At 42.6% G+C, this 17,587-nt stretch overlaps 1 protein-coding gene across 1 annotated transcript in view; it reads left to right on the top strand.

The window, feature by feature from the left end:
• Positions 1–285: 285 nt before the first annotated feature.
• The window catches only part of GALNT10 (polypeptide N-acetylgalactosaminyltransferase 10), an 83,029-nt gene continuing 65,727 nt past the window's right edge, over positions 286–17,587 (top strand). The window contains exon 1 of the mRNA XM_030504654.1: positions 286–616. Coding sequence (XP_030360514.1) covers positions 422–616 — 195 coding nt within the window. The 5' untranslated portion in view covers positions 286–421. The remainder of the gene's footprint in view (positions 617–17,587) is intronic.

The following is a 17,587-nucleotide window of genomic DNA, read 5'->3' on the forward strand; positions in this document are numbered from 1 at the left end:
CTCCGCAGAGCCCGACTAGGTGCTGCTGCAATACATTGCTAATTGCCGTGGGCATTGCTAATTGCGGACCCTTCCCGGAGCAATTACCCACTTCGTTTGCCCCCGCCCCATCCCGCTGCGCCCACCCAGGCCCCCGCGGCTGCCAGGGCATCGTTTTAGAGTCATAATTAGAGACTCATTAAAGGAAAGTCATTAGCGAAGGGAGCGCTCGGGGGGTGGGGGGCAGTGGGCGGAGCCTCCCTCCGGCGGCGGTGGGCGGGGCGAAGGAGGCCACGCCTCCCCGCGAGCGCGGAGCGGAAGTGCCGGAGTTGCCGCCCGCTCCCGCTGCCGCCGCCGCCGTGTGCGGGGCAAAGTTGGGCTCCGTCGGGGCGGCGGGGCCGGGCTGCGCTTCCTCCTCCCGCTCCAGCCTCCTCGGGCTCCGATGCGGCGGAAGCAGAAGCGGTTGCTGCAGGCGGTGGGGCTGGCGCTGGCCGCCCTCGTCTTCTTACCCAACGTGGGGCTTTGGTCCCTCTACCGAGAGCGGCAGCTGGAGGGCGGCGGGGCAGCCGGCGGGGAAGGGGCTGTTGCTGCTGCTGCCGCCGCGGGGCCGCCGGGGGTAGCGGCCGGCGAAGCGCCGGTGAGTGGCGGCGGTCGCGGGGTGTGGGGATGTGTGGATAGGGGGAGGTGGGTGCCGCGGGGGGCGGTGAGGGGCTGGGGGCGTCCCTCTGCCTTGTCACAAGGGGGGAGCCTCAGTTGTACGTGTGGGAGAAGCAGCAGCCGCCCCCTATAGAGGAGGGGGTGAAGGAGAAGAGTGCAGGGGAGGGCTCCTGTGCCCCTGAGCAAGGAGCCGCTTTTCCGTAGCGATGTCTGGGTTGGAGGGGGAACGCGAGCGCTTTCTTGCCAGTTCACGGGTGCGCGGACTCGAGGGTCTGCTCGCCTTTTTGGGCTGAGTTTGGTAAGGGAATAACACAAGGTTTTTGGCTCCTTGCTCTAACGAGTAAGGAAGGGGAGCTTGCTCCCTCCTTGCATACAAGAGGACGGTGATTCTGTCTCCCAAGGGTGTGCCTCTTTACGTGCCATTTCCCTTTACCTGCCTTGGGAAGGGGCAGGGAACAAACATCACCTGTTACCTCCGGGTCCCCGCAGCGCTTAAGGCAAAGGCTGGCAGCAAGTGCCAGGTGGAGCTTGGGGATTACGTCTGTGTGCTGAGCCTCCTTTAGGAAGAGAGGAGTGGATAACTCTTCCTGAGAGGCAGAAGATGCCTGCTGGGTACGTGGCCTGACGATATTGCAGCACATGACTGCATTCCTTTCTTGTCCCACTGGAGTAGTAGTAAATTTAACAGCCAAATCTTTCTGCTTAGTGTGTGAGACAGGGAGACTAGATCACCCAAATTAGACGTTTGGAAGCTCGGTTTAGCTGCATTTACTCTTAGCTATGCAATTGCTTTGTCCTCTTCTGGGTTTGGCTTTGTACCATTAGGAATGATTGGGACTTGAAAGCTTGAAATGCCAGTGTGTAACTATCGGTTCGGCTGCTACTCTACAAAGCTCTGCTTGTTCATAACCACTTGAAACTCTTAGTTGTCTAATTCTTTCCCTCCTTGGAGACTTGCCACTATGACTGCATCGTAAGGGTGGTGAAACCTACTGTGGCAATTTATGCTCTGAGGGAAAGAAGGCTCTCGGGAAGTGTTGTAGTCAAACTGAGACTGAGCTCTTCCTTCCCAGAAGAAATGTGTTCTGAAATTCAAGCAATCAGTGCAAGTCTAGTATAACCATTATATCCCTGTAATGCCAGCAGGGAAAGGCATCAGTTGTTACCTGCCATAAAACATCGATTTGTAGTGGATCCTCAAGCCTGCGCAGAAATCCCTTTAACCTACACAGTGATCATGACATACCTGGAGTTCCTGATGTTACTGCCTTATGCTTGTATTTCTATTCGATGCAAGGAATCTGTTTTGCGTGATGAATAAAAATCAAGCCCTGTAGTCCACTGCTCCATAGCTTCCCATGGTATGGTGTTATGGTGAAATGAAGGCCATTGTAAAATCATGCATCTTCCAGAGGTGGTGAGGAGAAAAATGGTAACTATTCTTAGGAGGCTTCAGAGTTCCTTTTTGGAAATAGCAGTTAATTCTGGTCAAATCTGTAGAGTGAAAAAATGGTGAAACTGACTTTGTTGCTCTTCAAACATTGTCCTTTTACTGTGGGCTTTGGGTAGCTGTAAGCCAGGCAGTTCCTACAATGCAGTTCATCACTGCTGTTTTCTGTGTGTTCAGTGTTCTCAGTATTTAGATAGCTCACATTGCCCATGTTGCACAGAATGTTGACTCTGTTTTCTTTATGTCTGTTTAAAGTATGGCAGCTGCCAGTAAATTGAGATCTGCTTTTGTTTTGATGTGTTGAGCTGGGCAGGAAATGTCTGTGCAGCTTACAGGAGAATTCGCAATAAAACCTCTCTGCACTTGTGTAAATCAGAGTTACTGAGGTTTAGGCTGAAGTTTTCATCTTCCAGTCTAATTAAGGTGGAGTTAGAGGCTGCAGTGGGTCTGCGAGTGAAGAAATACTTGTATCATAGGCCTATTTTTTTGAAGGATTTGGCCCTGAAATGATAGTTCCTGTTACACTGAGCAAGGGAAAATATGCTCTAAAGGACAACTGGCTGTCTTGGTAAAAATAACTTCAGATGAAGCAGTATAACGACAAACCAAATGGGTTTGGTTTGTTGTTTTTTTTACTGTTGTCGTAGAGGTATCTGTCAGCTGACTGCAGAGAGGGTTTTGGGCATCCTCAGATTCAATAGTTCCAACCTCTCTTCCTTGTTTTTTGTACTTACTAATCAACTTCCAGCTTGTAAATGAATATGCTGTTTGTCTGCTTGTTCATAAAGCCGTTCTGAAGAGCTGAGTTCTTAATACCAAACCCCTAAATGATAGGAGGCTATCTTATAAAAAATAATACTTACAGCAGTCAGAAAAGATTTTCTTCTGTTTCTGGCTTTAATTTGCCTTTTTGTGCAGGCTAATTTTAAATTGAGGACATTTCGGATGTGATACAGAATTGAGCTCTTCAATGAAATCTCTGTCCAGGCTCATTCTTTTTCTTTAAATGGTGTCTGCTGTTTCAGTCAGTGATTTTTATCTTTCAGAGTTACAGTGAAAGGCGAGAGGGAAGGTTTTAAGGAACAGCAGAATTAAAGCTGGAACATAGAATTGTGATGCTAAAATCTGAAGTTTAAAAGCTGCTAGGAGTTTTTGTACTGCGTGTTACCTTCAAAATGGTGATGTATCAGTGTAGGCGATTTTTGCCTTATTTAATCTTTAGAGTGCCTGAAACAAATGTGTCAGAAAATTAAGCAATCAGAAGCCATGTAAATATATTCTAGGAAAGATTATGCTAAAGGCTTTCTGCAGAAGTGCCTGGGTACCTAATTGCTCCTGTATTTACATGTTCAGGGGAAACATTATGGTGGCTGAAAATAATGTATTGCTTTAATAAGGTGGATTAGGTCTGTGTTCTTCCCTTTGGCCTTCGGGTTTGTTCTTCTGGAGCACCGTTGGGTGCTTCTGGCTCTGCAGCAAAGGGATGGCCATAAGTCATCAAGGTCTTGTCCTCAAGGTCATGCTGCAGATCTCTAGAAAAGCTGATGTGTTGAGTTACTCTTCACTACAGCTGCATGCTAGGAAGTGTCCTTTGTTAGTGTATGTACAGCTCTGCAGAAGATATGAATAGGAGGTCCTTTTTCCATGGCATATGTAACAGGTTTGGCTAGTGTCGTGGCTTTAAATGGGGATGATAGTATCAAGGTACTGAAATGTTTCTGCAGACAGCAAGAATATAGCTTAGAAGCTTCTTTATGCTTCATGATAGCACATTTTTGCTCACCAGTATGTGTATATTGGTGTGCTCATGTAATGCGGATTAACTTTTGTGTAGTTTCATCTTTTTCTTTTAACAAGTATTCAGTAAGTAAAAACACATGATCTGTAGGAATAGAAAAAGCTGGAGAAATGCAGGTGGTATTCTTTTTGTCTCTTGAATCTCTGCTGTCTGCCTCAGAGCTGCTGTGCATCCTCGGCCGAAATGTTTAATGATGTGCCCTGCAGTATGTAAACCACAGATGAGTTAGTTTGTGGGCTAGTGGTTTATGCCTGGGCTAATGCGAGTATTTATGTGACTCTGCAGAGATACTACTCTGTATCTGTGTGGTGGGGCTGGAGATCTGTGCTCTGCATGATACCTGCCATTATGGGAATGTGGCATTTGAACTTGGAGAGATACTAAGCTTGAGCATCTCTTTGAATTGCTGGCTAAAAGCATTGTAGCAAATCAGCTGCCTTTTATTGCATGTGTTTTCATCTGATATGGTGCATGCTTTATGGAGTCACCCTGTAGCTTGTTGTAGTAGTAATTTGTGCTCTATAAATTAACCCGTGAGCATGATGGAAGTATATAAATCACATAGGTGATTGTGTGGTGCCCTCTGCTGCCAGCCGGCTGGAGTGAAGTGGGATGTACCTACTCGCTGGTATGTTCTGAATGAGAAACCAACTGCAAACTTGTGATGGAAAAATGGTTTGCGAGAATGCCCCTTTTGGAAAGTTTTGGATTGTAAAATGACTTTAGTGAAATTAAGCTTAAAGTTTCCAGCTGGTGTTGCTGAAAACAGCAGCCCTAATGGTGAGCTGAGTGGGGAGCGATGCTGTGCTGCCTTCCAGACTGCTGCTGCTCATGTCCTCCTCAGCAAAGGAGGATGATTGGCTTTGCCATTCTGACCTGGGGGCAGCTATGAAGCTGTCAAGGATTGTCAGCTTCATGTTGTGGTTGGCAAAAGCTAATAAGGAAGAGGGTGGTTTAGCAGCCTCTGTGCTGCCAACACTGGGGAGGGAGGAGAAGGGCTCAGGAAAAGTGAGAGGAAAAGCTTTCAGCTCTCTGCCAGCCAGAAGTAAATAGAACAACCAATTTACCATACTCGATAGGCGGATTTCTTTAGCAGCGAAGCTGGTTGTGCACTAAACCTTGCTGCTGCCGTTGGACTTTGGGGCCTGGCTCCTTGCAGACCTCATGGAGCAGCTGTATAGAAAAGCGAAGTTTGAGAAGCTTGTTTTGGTAAGCATAGTGCAAAACAATGGGCACCTAAGGACTGAAGTGCAAGTGCTAGAGCTGAATGAGCCTGTTCTAAATAAAGAGTGACTGATTTCCAGTATGGGCTACTCTGAAGTTGATCACTTCAGTGCTCTGGTGAAATGAACAGGTTTTCCTGTGCTAGATAAGCATGGATCACTCTTCTGATTAGCAAAGTGAGCTGAAGTGAACATGAAGTGGCCAAAACCATCTCACAGCTGTGAAGTGCAAAGTAAAACTTGGAAAATATGTTTCTAATAAACTGGAGCTTTTAGTGTTCTTCGCTCAGTGTCTTGTTATTCCTTCTGGTGATTTTCATTGTGATGGCAGTGAACAAATGGGCTGTGTTTTAGGTCTGTGCTGTGTGAAAGTAAAAGGTTTATTATACTTGCTGTTCTTTAGGGGAGGTTATCTCTGTCATGGAGCAGGTGGTTCTGTTTGACATTCAAACATGCTCTGTATGCAGCTCTTAATAGCTGCAATGATTCCCTTTCTTTCTGGAATGAAGATTTGAGCAGCAAAACTTTTTGGCTCCTGGCATCTGGGCTACTTTTTAGGTCACCAATGAAAACTATAATCATACAGTGATCTCCAGAGCTGTGTGTTTTTCCTGTATAAATATGGATCAAATCATGAAAGACAACAAGATTTAAGAGCAACTATAGTTACGAATTTTGTGGCCATTAGCTGCCATGAATTTGACTAAATGGACTGATTAATGGAAAGTTTCTTACCACCAGAAAAATGCTATTGCCCAGACTTTCAGTTATATAGTATCACCTTCCACTCCCTGTTTAAGTACAGTTACAGGCATCACTATAAAAATGTAAAGAACTGCAGTTTGCCTTCCTGTCACTTTTATACCTTTCCCCGTGGAGCCAACTGTAACCTTACATTGCATAAGAACAGATCCTGTCTAGCTTAATCTTCGAGGAGATTGTTCTTCTGGTGTAAAAGCAATCTGCATGCAGCTCCTGTTCCTTTGCAACCTTCTCCTATACCAGGCAATGCAGGCAGGTAGCATTCAGCTTCTTTCTGGAAAGTAAAGAGCTGGTGGGGTGCCATAAGGAGTTTGTAGGAGGTATTCCACTGTGTGTTTGAAGTATCACTGAAATTCATTTAGATCCTCTCTGGAAGCAGGCGTTTCGACCTGCTGGCTTGGAGTCCTGTTGACTTTAGCAGAGCTGTTGTTCTTGGGCTTCTGTGGAGCGCACCTTAACCAGGGTGATGGTCACGGCGCTTCGGGATTGTGTAAATGTTTATGTAGACAAAGCTGCTGTGGTATTTACCATCAGAGGACACACTTTCTCTAGTGCCCATCATGCTTCATGTTTTCCATCCTGTTAACTCTATAGTTAACAGGTACTCTGTAGAGTAACCTTGAAGCTATGCTGCTTTAAATTGTTTGATAGTAGATAGTAGATGATACTGGGTAGGCACAGGGAGAGAGGTGGCTTCAGTGACTTTGTGCATGTGAAATTTTTTCATAGTAATAGATACTCTCCGGTTAAGTGACCTGAATGTATGTGTAGATTTTCTTCTCCATCACCTTTACCAGAAAACTGAAAAGGAATTTTTCCATGGCTGAATGGGTTAAAAATCAGGTATTCTGATGGGATATACTGCAATGGAAACAGGCATTAATGATTATTTAAATAATCATTAATTTAAATATTACTTAAATGTTACTTCAGTCAGACTGAGGTAGATTGGGTTAAAGCTGAATAGTTACTTTTTGTTAATTTTGTACCTGTCTGTTCCTGTTCTGGAATCCCATTGGGAATGGCTTTGTTGCTCTACACTTGCACTTTGTCCTAACCTGAGCTCATGTCCCTGGACAGAACGGTTTTGGTCAGTCCTACTGTGGTTTGGCCACTCAATCTTTCTAGGTGCAGCTTGGCCTGGGATTCCTCTGCTTCCAGAAGAATGTATAAAAGACATTCTGACGACTTCAGGTCCCAGATTGTTGCAAAACCGATAGCTGCCGGTGGGGATTTTTAGCAGTTAACATAAGGTGTGAATGTGTTTATCAGATTTCACAGACTCCTGAAGAAATCCTTATGCTCAAGTCACTTTCAGGAGTATAACAGCGTCATGCTTTAATTCCAAATCCAGGGATAATAGCCCCTTCTTCCCCCTTTCTAATTTTAAATCTTTATGTTCTACTTTTGGACTGCCTTTGGCCTTGTTTGTGATGAATAAACTTTTTCTAGTTCTCTATCTCTTTACAAGTCTACTTGTGGTTTTAACTTCAGATCTGGCATGCTGCTCACGACTTCTTACAACTCGGGGAGCTAGGAAGTGTGACTGGTCCTGCTTTATTCAACATGAAGCCTAACCTCTCAGTGGTAATGGTATCTCTTCTATCAGTGTGACAAACGCTTGTGGTAGTATTTCCTGCATTTTGTGTTACCGTGGCTGGATGATGAAAAGGTAACAAGGAAGGGGGTGTTTATCTATGCAGCTTTGTTAAGAATATAAGTAGTACTGGATATCAAATTATGGCTGGCTTGTCAGACTGTGCCTCTTTTGTTAGATGTAAAGGGTCTGGCAGACAATTGGAGAAGGCTACAGATAAGTAAATCAATATGTAGCACAATAAGTTGCCAGACAGCTCTCCTTTTCAAATGCCTGGGTAGAAGAGTAACTTGTACTGTGTCTGAGATCTGCTGGCAGCTCTGCATCCAAAGTCCTGTGCACTCCCTAAAATACAAGAAATATGTCATTTGACATGTCTCCTTATGTTCATAAACTTGGTAAAGGCTTTAAATCACAGCTTCAAAGAATGGAGGTCTACCATTTCTTAGTCCTTAAATTTGCTTTTCTTTCTAGATAATTAGTTTTTTGGTTTTTTTTGTCTGCCCTTCTGTGGTTCCTCCATTTTCTCTAATCTTAGCTCCAGGGTTAAAAGAGAGCTCTCTGGAGCATATATCTATAATTAGGGCTTTTTAACCACAGTTACAGTGGAGTACAAGCACTGCTCCAGTGCTGCTAATACCCAGGGAAGAAACTTGCTTCGGTAGACAAGCTGTTGATTTTATTATAACTGAACTCTGCTATCCCAGTCATGGAGTTCCTTCTGATGCTGCTTCATGCCTTCCCACTTGGTAAGTTATCTTTCTACGGCTGATGACCACTAATGGCATATTTTCTGTAGCTCACAAGAAGAGAAATATTTATTCTGCCTGTCATTTTCTTGGAAACACAGGCTGCCAGCTATTGCAAGGAGTGTTCCTCATGAGAAAGCTTGAGGAAATGTCATTTCTAAGGTCTGACTTCTTCGGGTCTTGCTGCGACTCTGGGTATGTGAACCAAAACGCAGCATTCATTGACTGTACCAATGGTTGGTGGTGTTCAGCAGCCTTTCCTCTTTCGGAGGTCATGATACAGACACGTGAACCTGTTGCCACCAACGTGAGGCAGGGATGAAATTCCTCACTTAATCTAGGTGCTCTTGGAGGTCTTGCAACTACAGTGGACAGGAGCACACTTAAAAGCAATTACTGAACAGCAGCTGATGGCTTAAGTTTGCACTCTGAAAGACTTGGTTTATATTGCTGTGTCCTTTGCTTTTCTGTACTACCGAGTCAAACAGAAATAAGCAACTTAAATATATTAAAGGTTTAAAGTGGAATCTGTATTTTAAGCGAGATGCTGTAACTTCTGTGGGTATTATTCCTTCCTTGGCCAGAACTAGAAAGCAAAGGAAGGAGAGGAGGATGAAGCCAGTGAAGGCTTGACTGTGTAGCAATGCCCAGTCCGGTGGAGAAGTTCACTCTTGATCTTTATTTTGCAGCTGTGTCTCCCAGTTTCTCCACTCCTTATTCATTTTTCAGCTGTAATGCTTTTTGTATTACAATTAGCACAAGCAGCAAAAAGCAACTTCTAAAAAACATCTTTCAGAATGGTGAATGATGGCTGAGCATTGCCTCTGCAGCGAGGTAACCAACTTCTGTTCAAAGTGTCTCCCCTCAACACTAATGTGTTTCTCACATGTATGTTCTTGTGTAGCTGATGTAGCAGTGACCTGGCATGTTCCCCTGATGTAGCTTTCAAATAGGGAACTTGGCCCATTCTGCGTGGTTGTGGTTCACAGGGTGACTGCTGAAGTCAGACTTCCAAAAGGCATTTCAGAGTATTCTTTTAAATGCACAGAAACTGCAGCTGTTTACTGAAATACTGGCCAACCAAGGGGTTAAATTGCAAACAAATATTGAAGGGTGGTTTTTCAGGCACAAATGCTTGTGTCTTAAACTTGAATGTCTGTAATTGTCTTCCTGCTGCAGAGTTGTTTGTCCATAAAAATAAAGGATTTGCAGAATAACAGTAAATCACTCTGTCTCCTGCAGGAACTTTCTGGATGCATGAAGTCTTCCTTCTTGCTTGACTACTGCCCCTCTCCAAAAATCTGATTAGAATGACATTTTGTCTTTGTTAGCCTTGTGATGTTTTGGAGCTTTATCAGATCTTACCTGGAAACGCTGTCAGCTGTCCCTCCTACACGCAGAGCTGCTTTGCTTCTGCCTTCTTGAACAACTGTTTTTACAAGATGAAGTTGTTACAAGAAGTTCTGCTCTGTTTGATCTCTAAAGCTGGAAATCCTTTGCTTGCAGTTACATGTGCATGCTAAGGTGACTTTTCAAAGGGAAGTCATCCTCTTCTCCATCCTTGATGATTATTATTTGGAAGATTTAACATTTAAAACCTCTAGTAGCCAGTCTTGTTTGGAAGGTAATACAGGCTTGTCTTTGTATAAATTACCTTGACTTGTGTTCAAATTCATTTAGGAAGTTACTTTTACCTAGTTCATGATGCTAGCGAGAAAACTAGCATCTCCCTGATAGAAAAGAAGTAGGTTGTTTTTTTTTTTCTAGAGCTTACCTAACATTTCTGATCCTTCAGATGAAGTCCAAAGAAGAAATGTTCGCAGGGACTAGTAAGCATGAGCTGTTGCTTAATAAGTGAAACAGAGTTTGAGTGTTCTTAATGTTTATACCAAAGTTTTCAAAGGTGTCTTGGAGTGTGATGTTCCTTTGAAAAGTAAGAGTCGTAGTGACTTTGATCTAGGGTATGATACAAAAATAACCACGTAACCAGGTCTGGCATCCCATAAGATTTTTTTCTTGGTTTTCTCTTTTTTTTATAGTATTATTTTTAAAGGACTGAGCAGCTCCTTCACTTCTGCTCAGACTGACTTTAATCTTAACTCTGCTTCCTTGGAAGGGGTTTTCTTTAGGGACTACTTTCAGCTCAGATAAGTAACAGCAAAATATATTCCCTCATTAAAGAAAACTAGAACCCCCAAAACTAGAGAAATACAGGCATAACTATGTTGTAAAGGGCTTTGGTTAGGAAAGTAAGTTATTTCTTGTGATGTTATTGAAGGTCACTTAAATTTAGCCCAACTGTCAGTTCATGTTAGCCACTGTGTAACAGGCTTATTCTGGATCTCAGAAAGAAGTGAACCCTGTGATTATCTTCTGTCTTCTCATTTATCTTCCAGGTGGCCTGTTCCCAGGGTTTACTCTGTGATAGCCAAATAATAAGGAATAACCCTTTTTCTCCATTCCTGCATATGTTAGTTTTGCTGATCCACCAAATAGACTCTGGACTCCCCATTCTCTTTGATTTTCAGGCTGTGGGTTATTGTGTTAGATATACCTAAAACTCCTATTGATGTTTTGCTGTCACCTGCTGCCTAATTTTTTTGTGGCTGTTTTGGAATCTGATTCAAGGTACTAATTTAGCCTGGGGGGAAAAAAGTCTCCCTTCAGAAAACCAACATCTGTTCACAGGTCTTGTTCACAGCAGTGAAGACATTAAGATTGGTCCAATTAAAGTGTTTGGAATGAGACTTCTCAATTATTTTGCTTGCCTGATTCTGAAGGCATGGAAGTAAGCTGCAAAGCCACCTGCAAAGTACTGGAAAATGTGGGATTTTGATCTAGAGACTGGCAGAATTGTATCTGGTTAGGCATATGGGGACCAGAGGACTACCCAGGTTATGTGATTCTTTCCCTGTTATGCCCCAGATTGTTTCTCATATTCAGCTGTGGGTTATGTGCTCTGCAAATGGGAGTGCAGAAGGTTGGAAAAGTCTTATCTGCAGTGTGTGAAGGTCCTACTTGTGATGTCCTTGGTTTTGATTGCTGCAGACTATCTGTGTATATAACATAATAGGTTTTCTTTCACCGTAGTTGCATATTTTCTGCAAATAGGAACCTGGGCCAGCTGATTACAGGAAAAGAGTCCTTGGCAAAGCAATTACAAACTAACAAGAAAGTGTCTCAAACCTCAATCTGTGCCAAGACCCTTTTCTTTGCATTTTGGCCAAAGCTGTTATGAGCGTTAACTGATAATGGTTACTGTGGGTGGAAGGCCTAAGCTCTGGAAACAAGTGGTGTCTTGTAGCTTCCCAAGTGCTGATATTTTTACCATGAGAGGCTGTTTATAGTAGAAATACATCTGAGAAGCTGCGAATTGATGCGTGTGAGCAGAGAACACTGGCATTGTTGATAAATTAGCTGTCAGTCGTGTAGAAGAACTCAAATATTGGCTTAACCGGAAAATGTTAAATGAAATCTAAACCTACAGATTTTTCTCTCTGGATATTTGAAAACAATAACAAGTCATCTGAAAATATGTATTTTAAAATTATTTCTAGAGGGTATGAGTTTTCAAGCCTAATGTGGTGAAGTCTATTTTTATAGTCCTTGAAAACAAAATCTGACAGACCATATTTGCCAGCACTTATATTGCTCTAGTGACAGTGCTGCTTTTTAAAGAATGCCAGAGGAAATGCTCTGTGCTGGAGCATATGTCAGTGATTAGTGGGACCAGTGCTGCAGGATGAAGTAGGAGAAATATGGTTGTGTATAGGAAAAAAGCTGAATGGACAGAACATGAGAAACGTAGTGGTTCATGGATTGGGTTTACAGTAGGAATGGAAAATAGTTATTTTTAGGGTTATCTATATGTGGATAACGTGCTTTCTTCCAAATCAGCTGAGGTTTAACTAAGGACAACTGGTGCCTGTCTGTTTCCTGTAATTTCCTCTTTATTTAGAGAACTGTTTGCCCTTTGAATCTATCACTGTTTATATAATGCAGGTATTTGCATGCTTTGTTTATGCCAGAGTGAACTGAAAGCCCTAGGAAGTGGGAGACTTTGGAACCCAACTCTTTTTGTGGATGTAAGGGCTCAGGCAGAGACTGATCTGCACATGGGTATGAGTGTTCGATTCTTATGTGATGTAGAAGCCACCCGGTATTTAAGGGCCACATATCTAAGACCTGGAGAAATTGGAAGTTAAAAGCCTGTCTTAATTGTTTTGAATTTGATCCTGAAGGTGCCTACATATCTCACTCAAGGACATAGATCCCACTGTGGGAATGACAAAGCTGGAAGTTGAGCTGCGAGACAAACAGCATTGCAGTATCAAAGTTTCTTTGATAGCAAATTTAGCCCTCAACATCGTAGATGCAGTCATGGCTCAAGTGCGGTAAAAGATGCTCTCCTGCCTTACCCTGTTCTTCATATCTTGTCAGTTACATTGGAGTACAGCAAAATTTTTCTATTCAATATAAATGGGAGCAAAATGAAAATGTACTGTTCCCTTTGTCACAATTGATGGCTGTATTTGAACTTTGCCAGTATTTGTTTGTGAAAGCTGTTTTCCCCTTTGAAGTCTTTGTCAGAGCAGCTTAATACAACTTGGATTAAGGGAAGTCACAAGAGGTTAGAGAATCCCTGAAAACTAGAAAAACAATGTATTAGACTGCTACATTTTGTAGAGTAGACATTTGGCTATTAATGCCCAAAGAAATCCTGCAAGAAGCCGAATTATTTCCAATTAAACCCAAGTTATGAAATAATTGACTTGAGCTTACTACAGCTGTGACTTACCTGTCTTATGCTTTTTTGTATAGAATTTTTCTTCACATTTAAGAGATTTTTAAAGCTCTTTTAGGTCTGTTTTTTTGCTAGTCTGTAAAGTTCTTGCTTTTATGCACCTCTTAGATAATTAGTAAACCAGAATGAAATTTTATGGGCCCTTTAGGGACTGATGGCTTTGTGAGGATTGATTTGTATTTCTATAGCACACAGGAGGCTCAGTCAGAAATCTGCAAGGAGAAAATAAAACACCCAAAGGAAGACTGCTTCCCATAAAGCAACATCTCCTGAAAGTATATTTATTTTCCTTCCCTAAAATTGCTCTATAGAAAATGCCTTAAAAATTAGATTGTTTGCTAGTGCTTGTATCAAAAAAAAAAAAAAAAAGCAGCTTCTCAGCAGTTCAATAACTTGATTTTTATACTGTCACAAATACTGCACAGCTTTCTGAAAGGGACAGATGGATTTTCACTGGTGACTGAATCCGGTGTTTAAAGATCTTGGGTGTTTTCAGTCTTGTGGTGTGTGTAGTCTCTAGGCTTTGTATTTGATTTATACTTGAATCTGCTAGCGCAGGCATGAGATTTCTGGATGCAGTTGCTTCTTCCTTAGCTTGTCAGAGCTGTGAAAGGCTCTGACTTTGAAACCTTGATTATTTTTAATCTCTTCTTAATTCCTCACAACTGTTAAAGGTCTAAACTTTTAAGAGGAGCACCAGTTTACGTCATTTGTGAGTTGCACTTCCACAATAACAGGACATCTTCAGCAAAATGTTTTCAAGCTTATTGAAGTTAGATCCATTAGTAATGCGTTCGTGTGGGGTTTATCTGCAGATAAATCTGGGGTTTTTTAGCAGAAATATGTGTACAAGTGGCTCTTTGAAAGCTCCTGGGTACCAAAGGAAAGGCAATGCCCTTGACTGGAAGATGAGTGGGACACAGTGTTCGTCCCTCCCCTTCTGATGGAAGGCTATTAAAAACTATTTGTCTCTTGCTCATGAAGTGTTGTGATTCACTGTTAAGGTAGACTTGTTCACTGACTCTGACCATCTCCTCCATTCAGGAGGTGGAAAAGAATACCAGAGAAAATTCTCTTCCATCCTATTTATAAGCTTTGTCATCTTAATATGAATGAGTTTGGGCACATGTTCAGTGCTGCTGGATTATGCAGTTAAGATTCTATTCTGGCTTCCTAAAGGAGAACAATGTGTAACACATCACCATTCCGTATGTGTTTATGTGTGTGTGTGTAATCTGTTCTTGCTTCTGTGTTGTGTGCAGTCAGCTAGAAGGGTCAGGAGTTAAAAGAGAGGAGATCAGTTCATGCGCCTGGATCTTGTCTGAAATCACAGGGTGAAAAGCTTATAAAGCCTCTAAAAACTCTCAGTGGCTCCTCAAAAGGGGAAGCTGGTTGGCAAAGACCCTGAAAGCTCCTTGGTTATAGAGTACTCTTCAACTTTAATGAAATGTAATCCAACATTTTAATTGCATGTCTGGGCATATGCATTTCGTGTTGACTTTAGTAACTCTGCTTAGTAACTAATGGGGCTAAACTCTTTGAAACAATGAATCTCCTCCAAAAGATCTTAATCTTAAGAAATACTAATACTACTTTTTCAAGTGGGAAGGGAGAGGCAGCATTTGCAAAGATATCACCTGGTTTCTTGAAGCTCCTCAAGTTCTAAGTGTCTTTGTGGTTTAAAGCAATCTTGGCTTTAGCTTATGTTATGAAAATTTCTCCTTACTAGTCTGCAGAATGGCTTGGACAAACCTACAGCGAGTATGTAAGATTACTGTGGTCTGCAGCCAAAATAATGGAAGCATCAAACAATGCTCTTTAGCAAAAGAACTGCAGAGCAGCTTTCCAAAGGGATTTATTGTACCTCAGCCAGTAGCCACAAATGCTGGCTTGTGTCCCTGGAACGCTGAATGTTTGAGGAATGACAGCAGGAATTAGTCAAGAATTAGTGTAGGTGCATCCCTGCCTTGTAATGCCGTACTGTCACTTCAGCCACGTTACAGGGTTTTAGTTTCTTTACTGTCGACTTTTGCTTACCAACTCTGCTGAGAAGTGGCAATAAGAGAACACAAGGAATGCTGCTGGACCTTTTGTCTTCTGACTGCTGCACATGAGATCTTCATAATTCATCTGTTTGGGGTTGAAAGGGTAGGCAGGGAAGGGCATGTTATTTCTTGGATAGTCAAACTGTTAGAGCTTTTCCTTTTACACCTTTGGTGTGTCGCTATGTGCCCAGTATGAAATTGGATGCTGCTTCAGTGATCCTTGCTCTTCATGGTGGTTTACGTTTAAGGCCAACATAGGACAGTATGAAAACTGATGTGCTCACCAGTTGTATATTCACTGACCACAGGAGAGTCACTAGCTGTGTAGACTGATGTGGGAATGAGGCTGTTTCTCTGGAGCAATGGACTTCAAGGAGAAGATGAAGTAAACATCCATTTCTTCATCTAGATCTCAGACAGCATTCTATCCCAAACCCAGCTGGCAGAATAGGCTGTTTTGCACTGGGCAAAACACTTGGCACTATCTCTAGCAAGGCTGGTGATTTTGCGCTAGACAGCTGGCATCCTATGGATCTGACAGTACTTGGCAGAACTATTAATCTGTGTTAATGGCATTGCCTGAGTGGCCTTCACTTTTCATTGTGGAGTCAGCAAGCTAGATGCATCAAGTCCATGGGACTGAATCTGTGCTCTCAAGGCACCCATGCAGCTCAAAGGTGGGAACTGCATTCTGGAGCAGCAGGTTAACGTGCAGCTGATGCAGGAAGCGCTTGCACTAAAGCAGCTGTCTTGGAGGTGGTAGGTTGTGTCCTGTCTTGCTTTCATGTGTCAGAATAGTTCTGGTTTCTCTGGTGGTCTGTGGCTTGAGATTGAAAGAAAATGTCTATCATGTAGACACCTTTTGCATATATAACAAAGGTGTTTTGCTGTCTTGCAATGTAATATACCATCTAGGCATAGAGTGGCATCAGTTGGATGGGCAGCTTCCAGAAAGAGGGAAAGGTGTGTCTGCTTTTGCAGTAGCTTTGGCTGCTCCATCTTTGAGTTTCTGTTGCTAGAAAGAGACCTGCTGTACTTTGGAAAGGTTTTTACAGTATGCCAGCAGGGTTTAATATTCTCAAAGTAATCTCTTGGGAACTGCATGTATTTGATAGACATTTTCAAGGCATAAGCCTTCTCTAAAGAGTAAAGGAAAGTTCATTGGTATCCAGACAAAGACCCTTTGGCCATCTGAACTTGACTTAGATGTTGTCTGCTCCTTGCTTGTGGGTGAGGAAGTGCTGTCTGAGCTGTGGATATAAGGTCCTAAACAACATATTTTACTAGATCTTAAGCTCCCTTGACCTAATTCTCTTGCTTTTTTTACTGGCGTGCAGATTAGCAATGGCTTGCTAGTGTGAAAGTAAGCAGCAGTAAGTCAAGTCCTGTGTGACTGTGATTTGAGTTATGCCATAGTTTTGGGGAAAAAGTGGGCCATACTCATCAAATGAACATGATAAAGGATAGGTAGGGGTGATCCTGGTGCCAAATACAGGCAAACAGGCAAATTGCATGTTAAGACTTGGGTGATGCTGGCTCCTTCTGACTGCTGCTTCCCTTCTCTGAGTCACGCCTGATCTCAGCTCTTGGCCAGAGCAGGCTTTCCTGGAGGTCTTAACACATTCCACAGGATGCCAGATTGTTCTGAAAGTACTTTCTAAATGCTGTCTTAATTAAAGATTTCTTTAAGTCAGAATTAAGTTATTAAAATGTTCCAGGCATTTTCTAGGAGTCTTTTGAGAGCTGACTGTACATTCCTTTCAGAGTTGATCTGCTGTCTGTTATGGGTTACAAAGTAAGATTGTGCTGCTTGTGGGTTACAGATAAGTTCAAATAAATGTATGATTATCTCTTTTTCCTTGCAGGAGTCTGTCTTTTTGTGAACTGCCATTGAGTCACTCTTTAAGATTTTGCAATTGTGTAGTCGTGGTCCTTTAGCAGCAATGGAAAAAAATATCTAGTGCTCCTGGGAGGGCATTTCCAAAATCCCTGGGTATGTCAGACGAGATAGTGCTGCATAAGACAATAGAATGACTGCCATCTAAACTGCTTTTGTTTTGCTTTGCAGAACCTGTGGCTGCTTCTATAACACTGGCTGATCATACATGATGGGGTTTGTACTTCACGGGAAAATTGCATGGTGTGGAGTTGTTGGCAGCTCATGCAGCTGTGGTGCTGCAAGTATTTAATATGCTGCTTATGTGATTTGAAGATAACAAGTGCTTGAGAGATGTGCTTTTAATGATAAGTTGCACTGTTCTCAGTCTGTCCCTACTAAGATCTGTGAGAAGAGGTGGTTCTCTGCTATCAAAATAGTGATTAGAGCCTCGAACACAAACCCTGTCTTGACTTTTTTAGGTATGTGTACTGACATGGATGGAGTGCTGCTGTTCTGGGGTTTTAATTAGGATTTTAAAGGCACACTGCAACTAACTATTGTGTGTATCTAACTGAAAAGGCTGTGTGTGTTGGAGGGAAGTGAATTTCTGTGATGGTAAAGCAGAGTTCTTAGCTTGAAAGATG

Source organism: Strigops habroptila, chromosome 12 (genome assembly GCF_004027225.2).
Source record: "Strigops habroptila isolate Jane chromosome 12, bStrHab1.2.pri, whole genome shotgun sequence".
NCBI classification, from domain to species: domain Eukaryota; kingdom Metazoa; phylum Chordata; class Aves; order Psittaciformes; family Psittacidae; genus Strigops; species Strigops habroptila.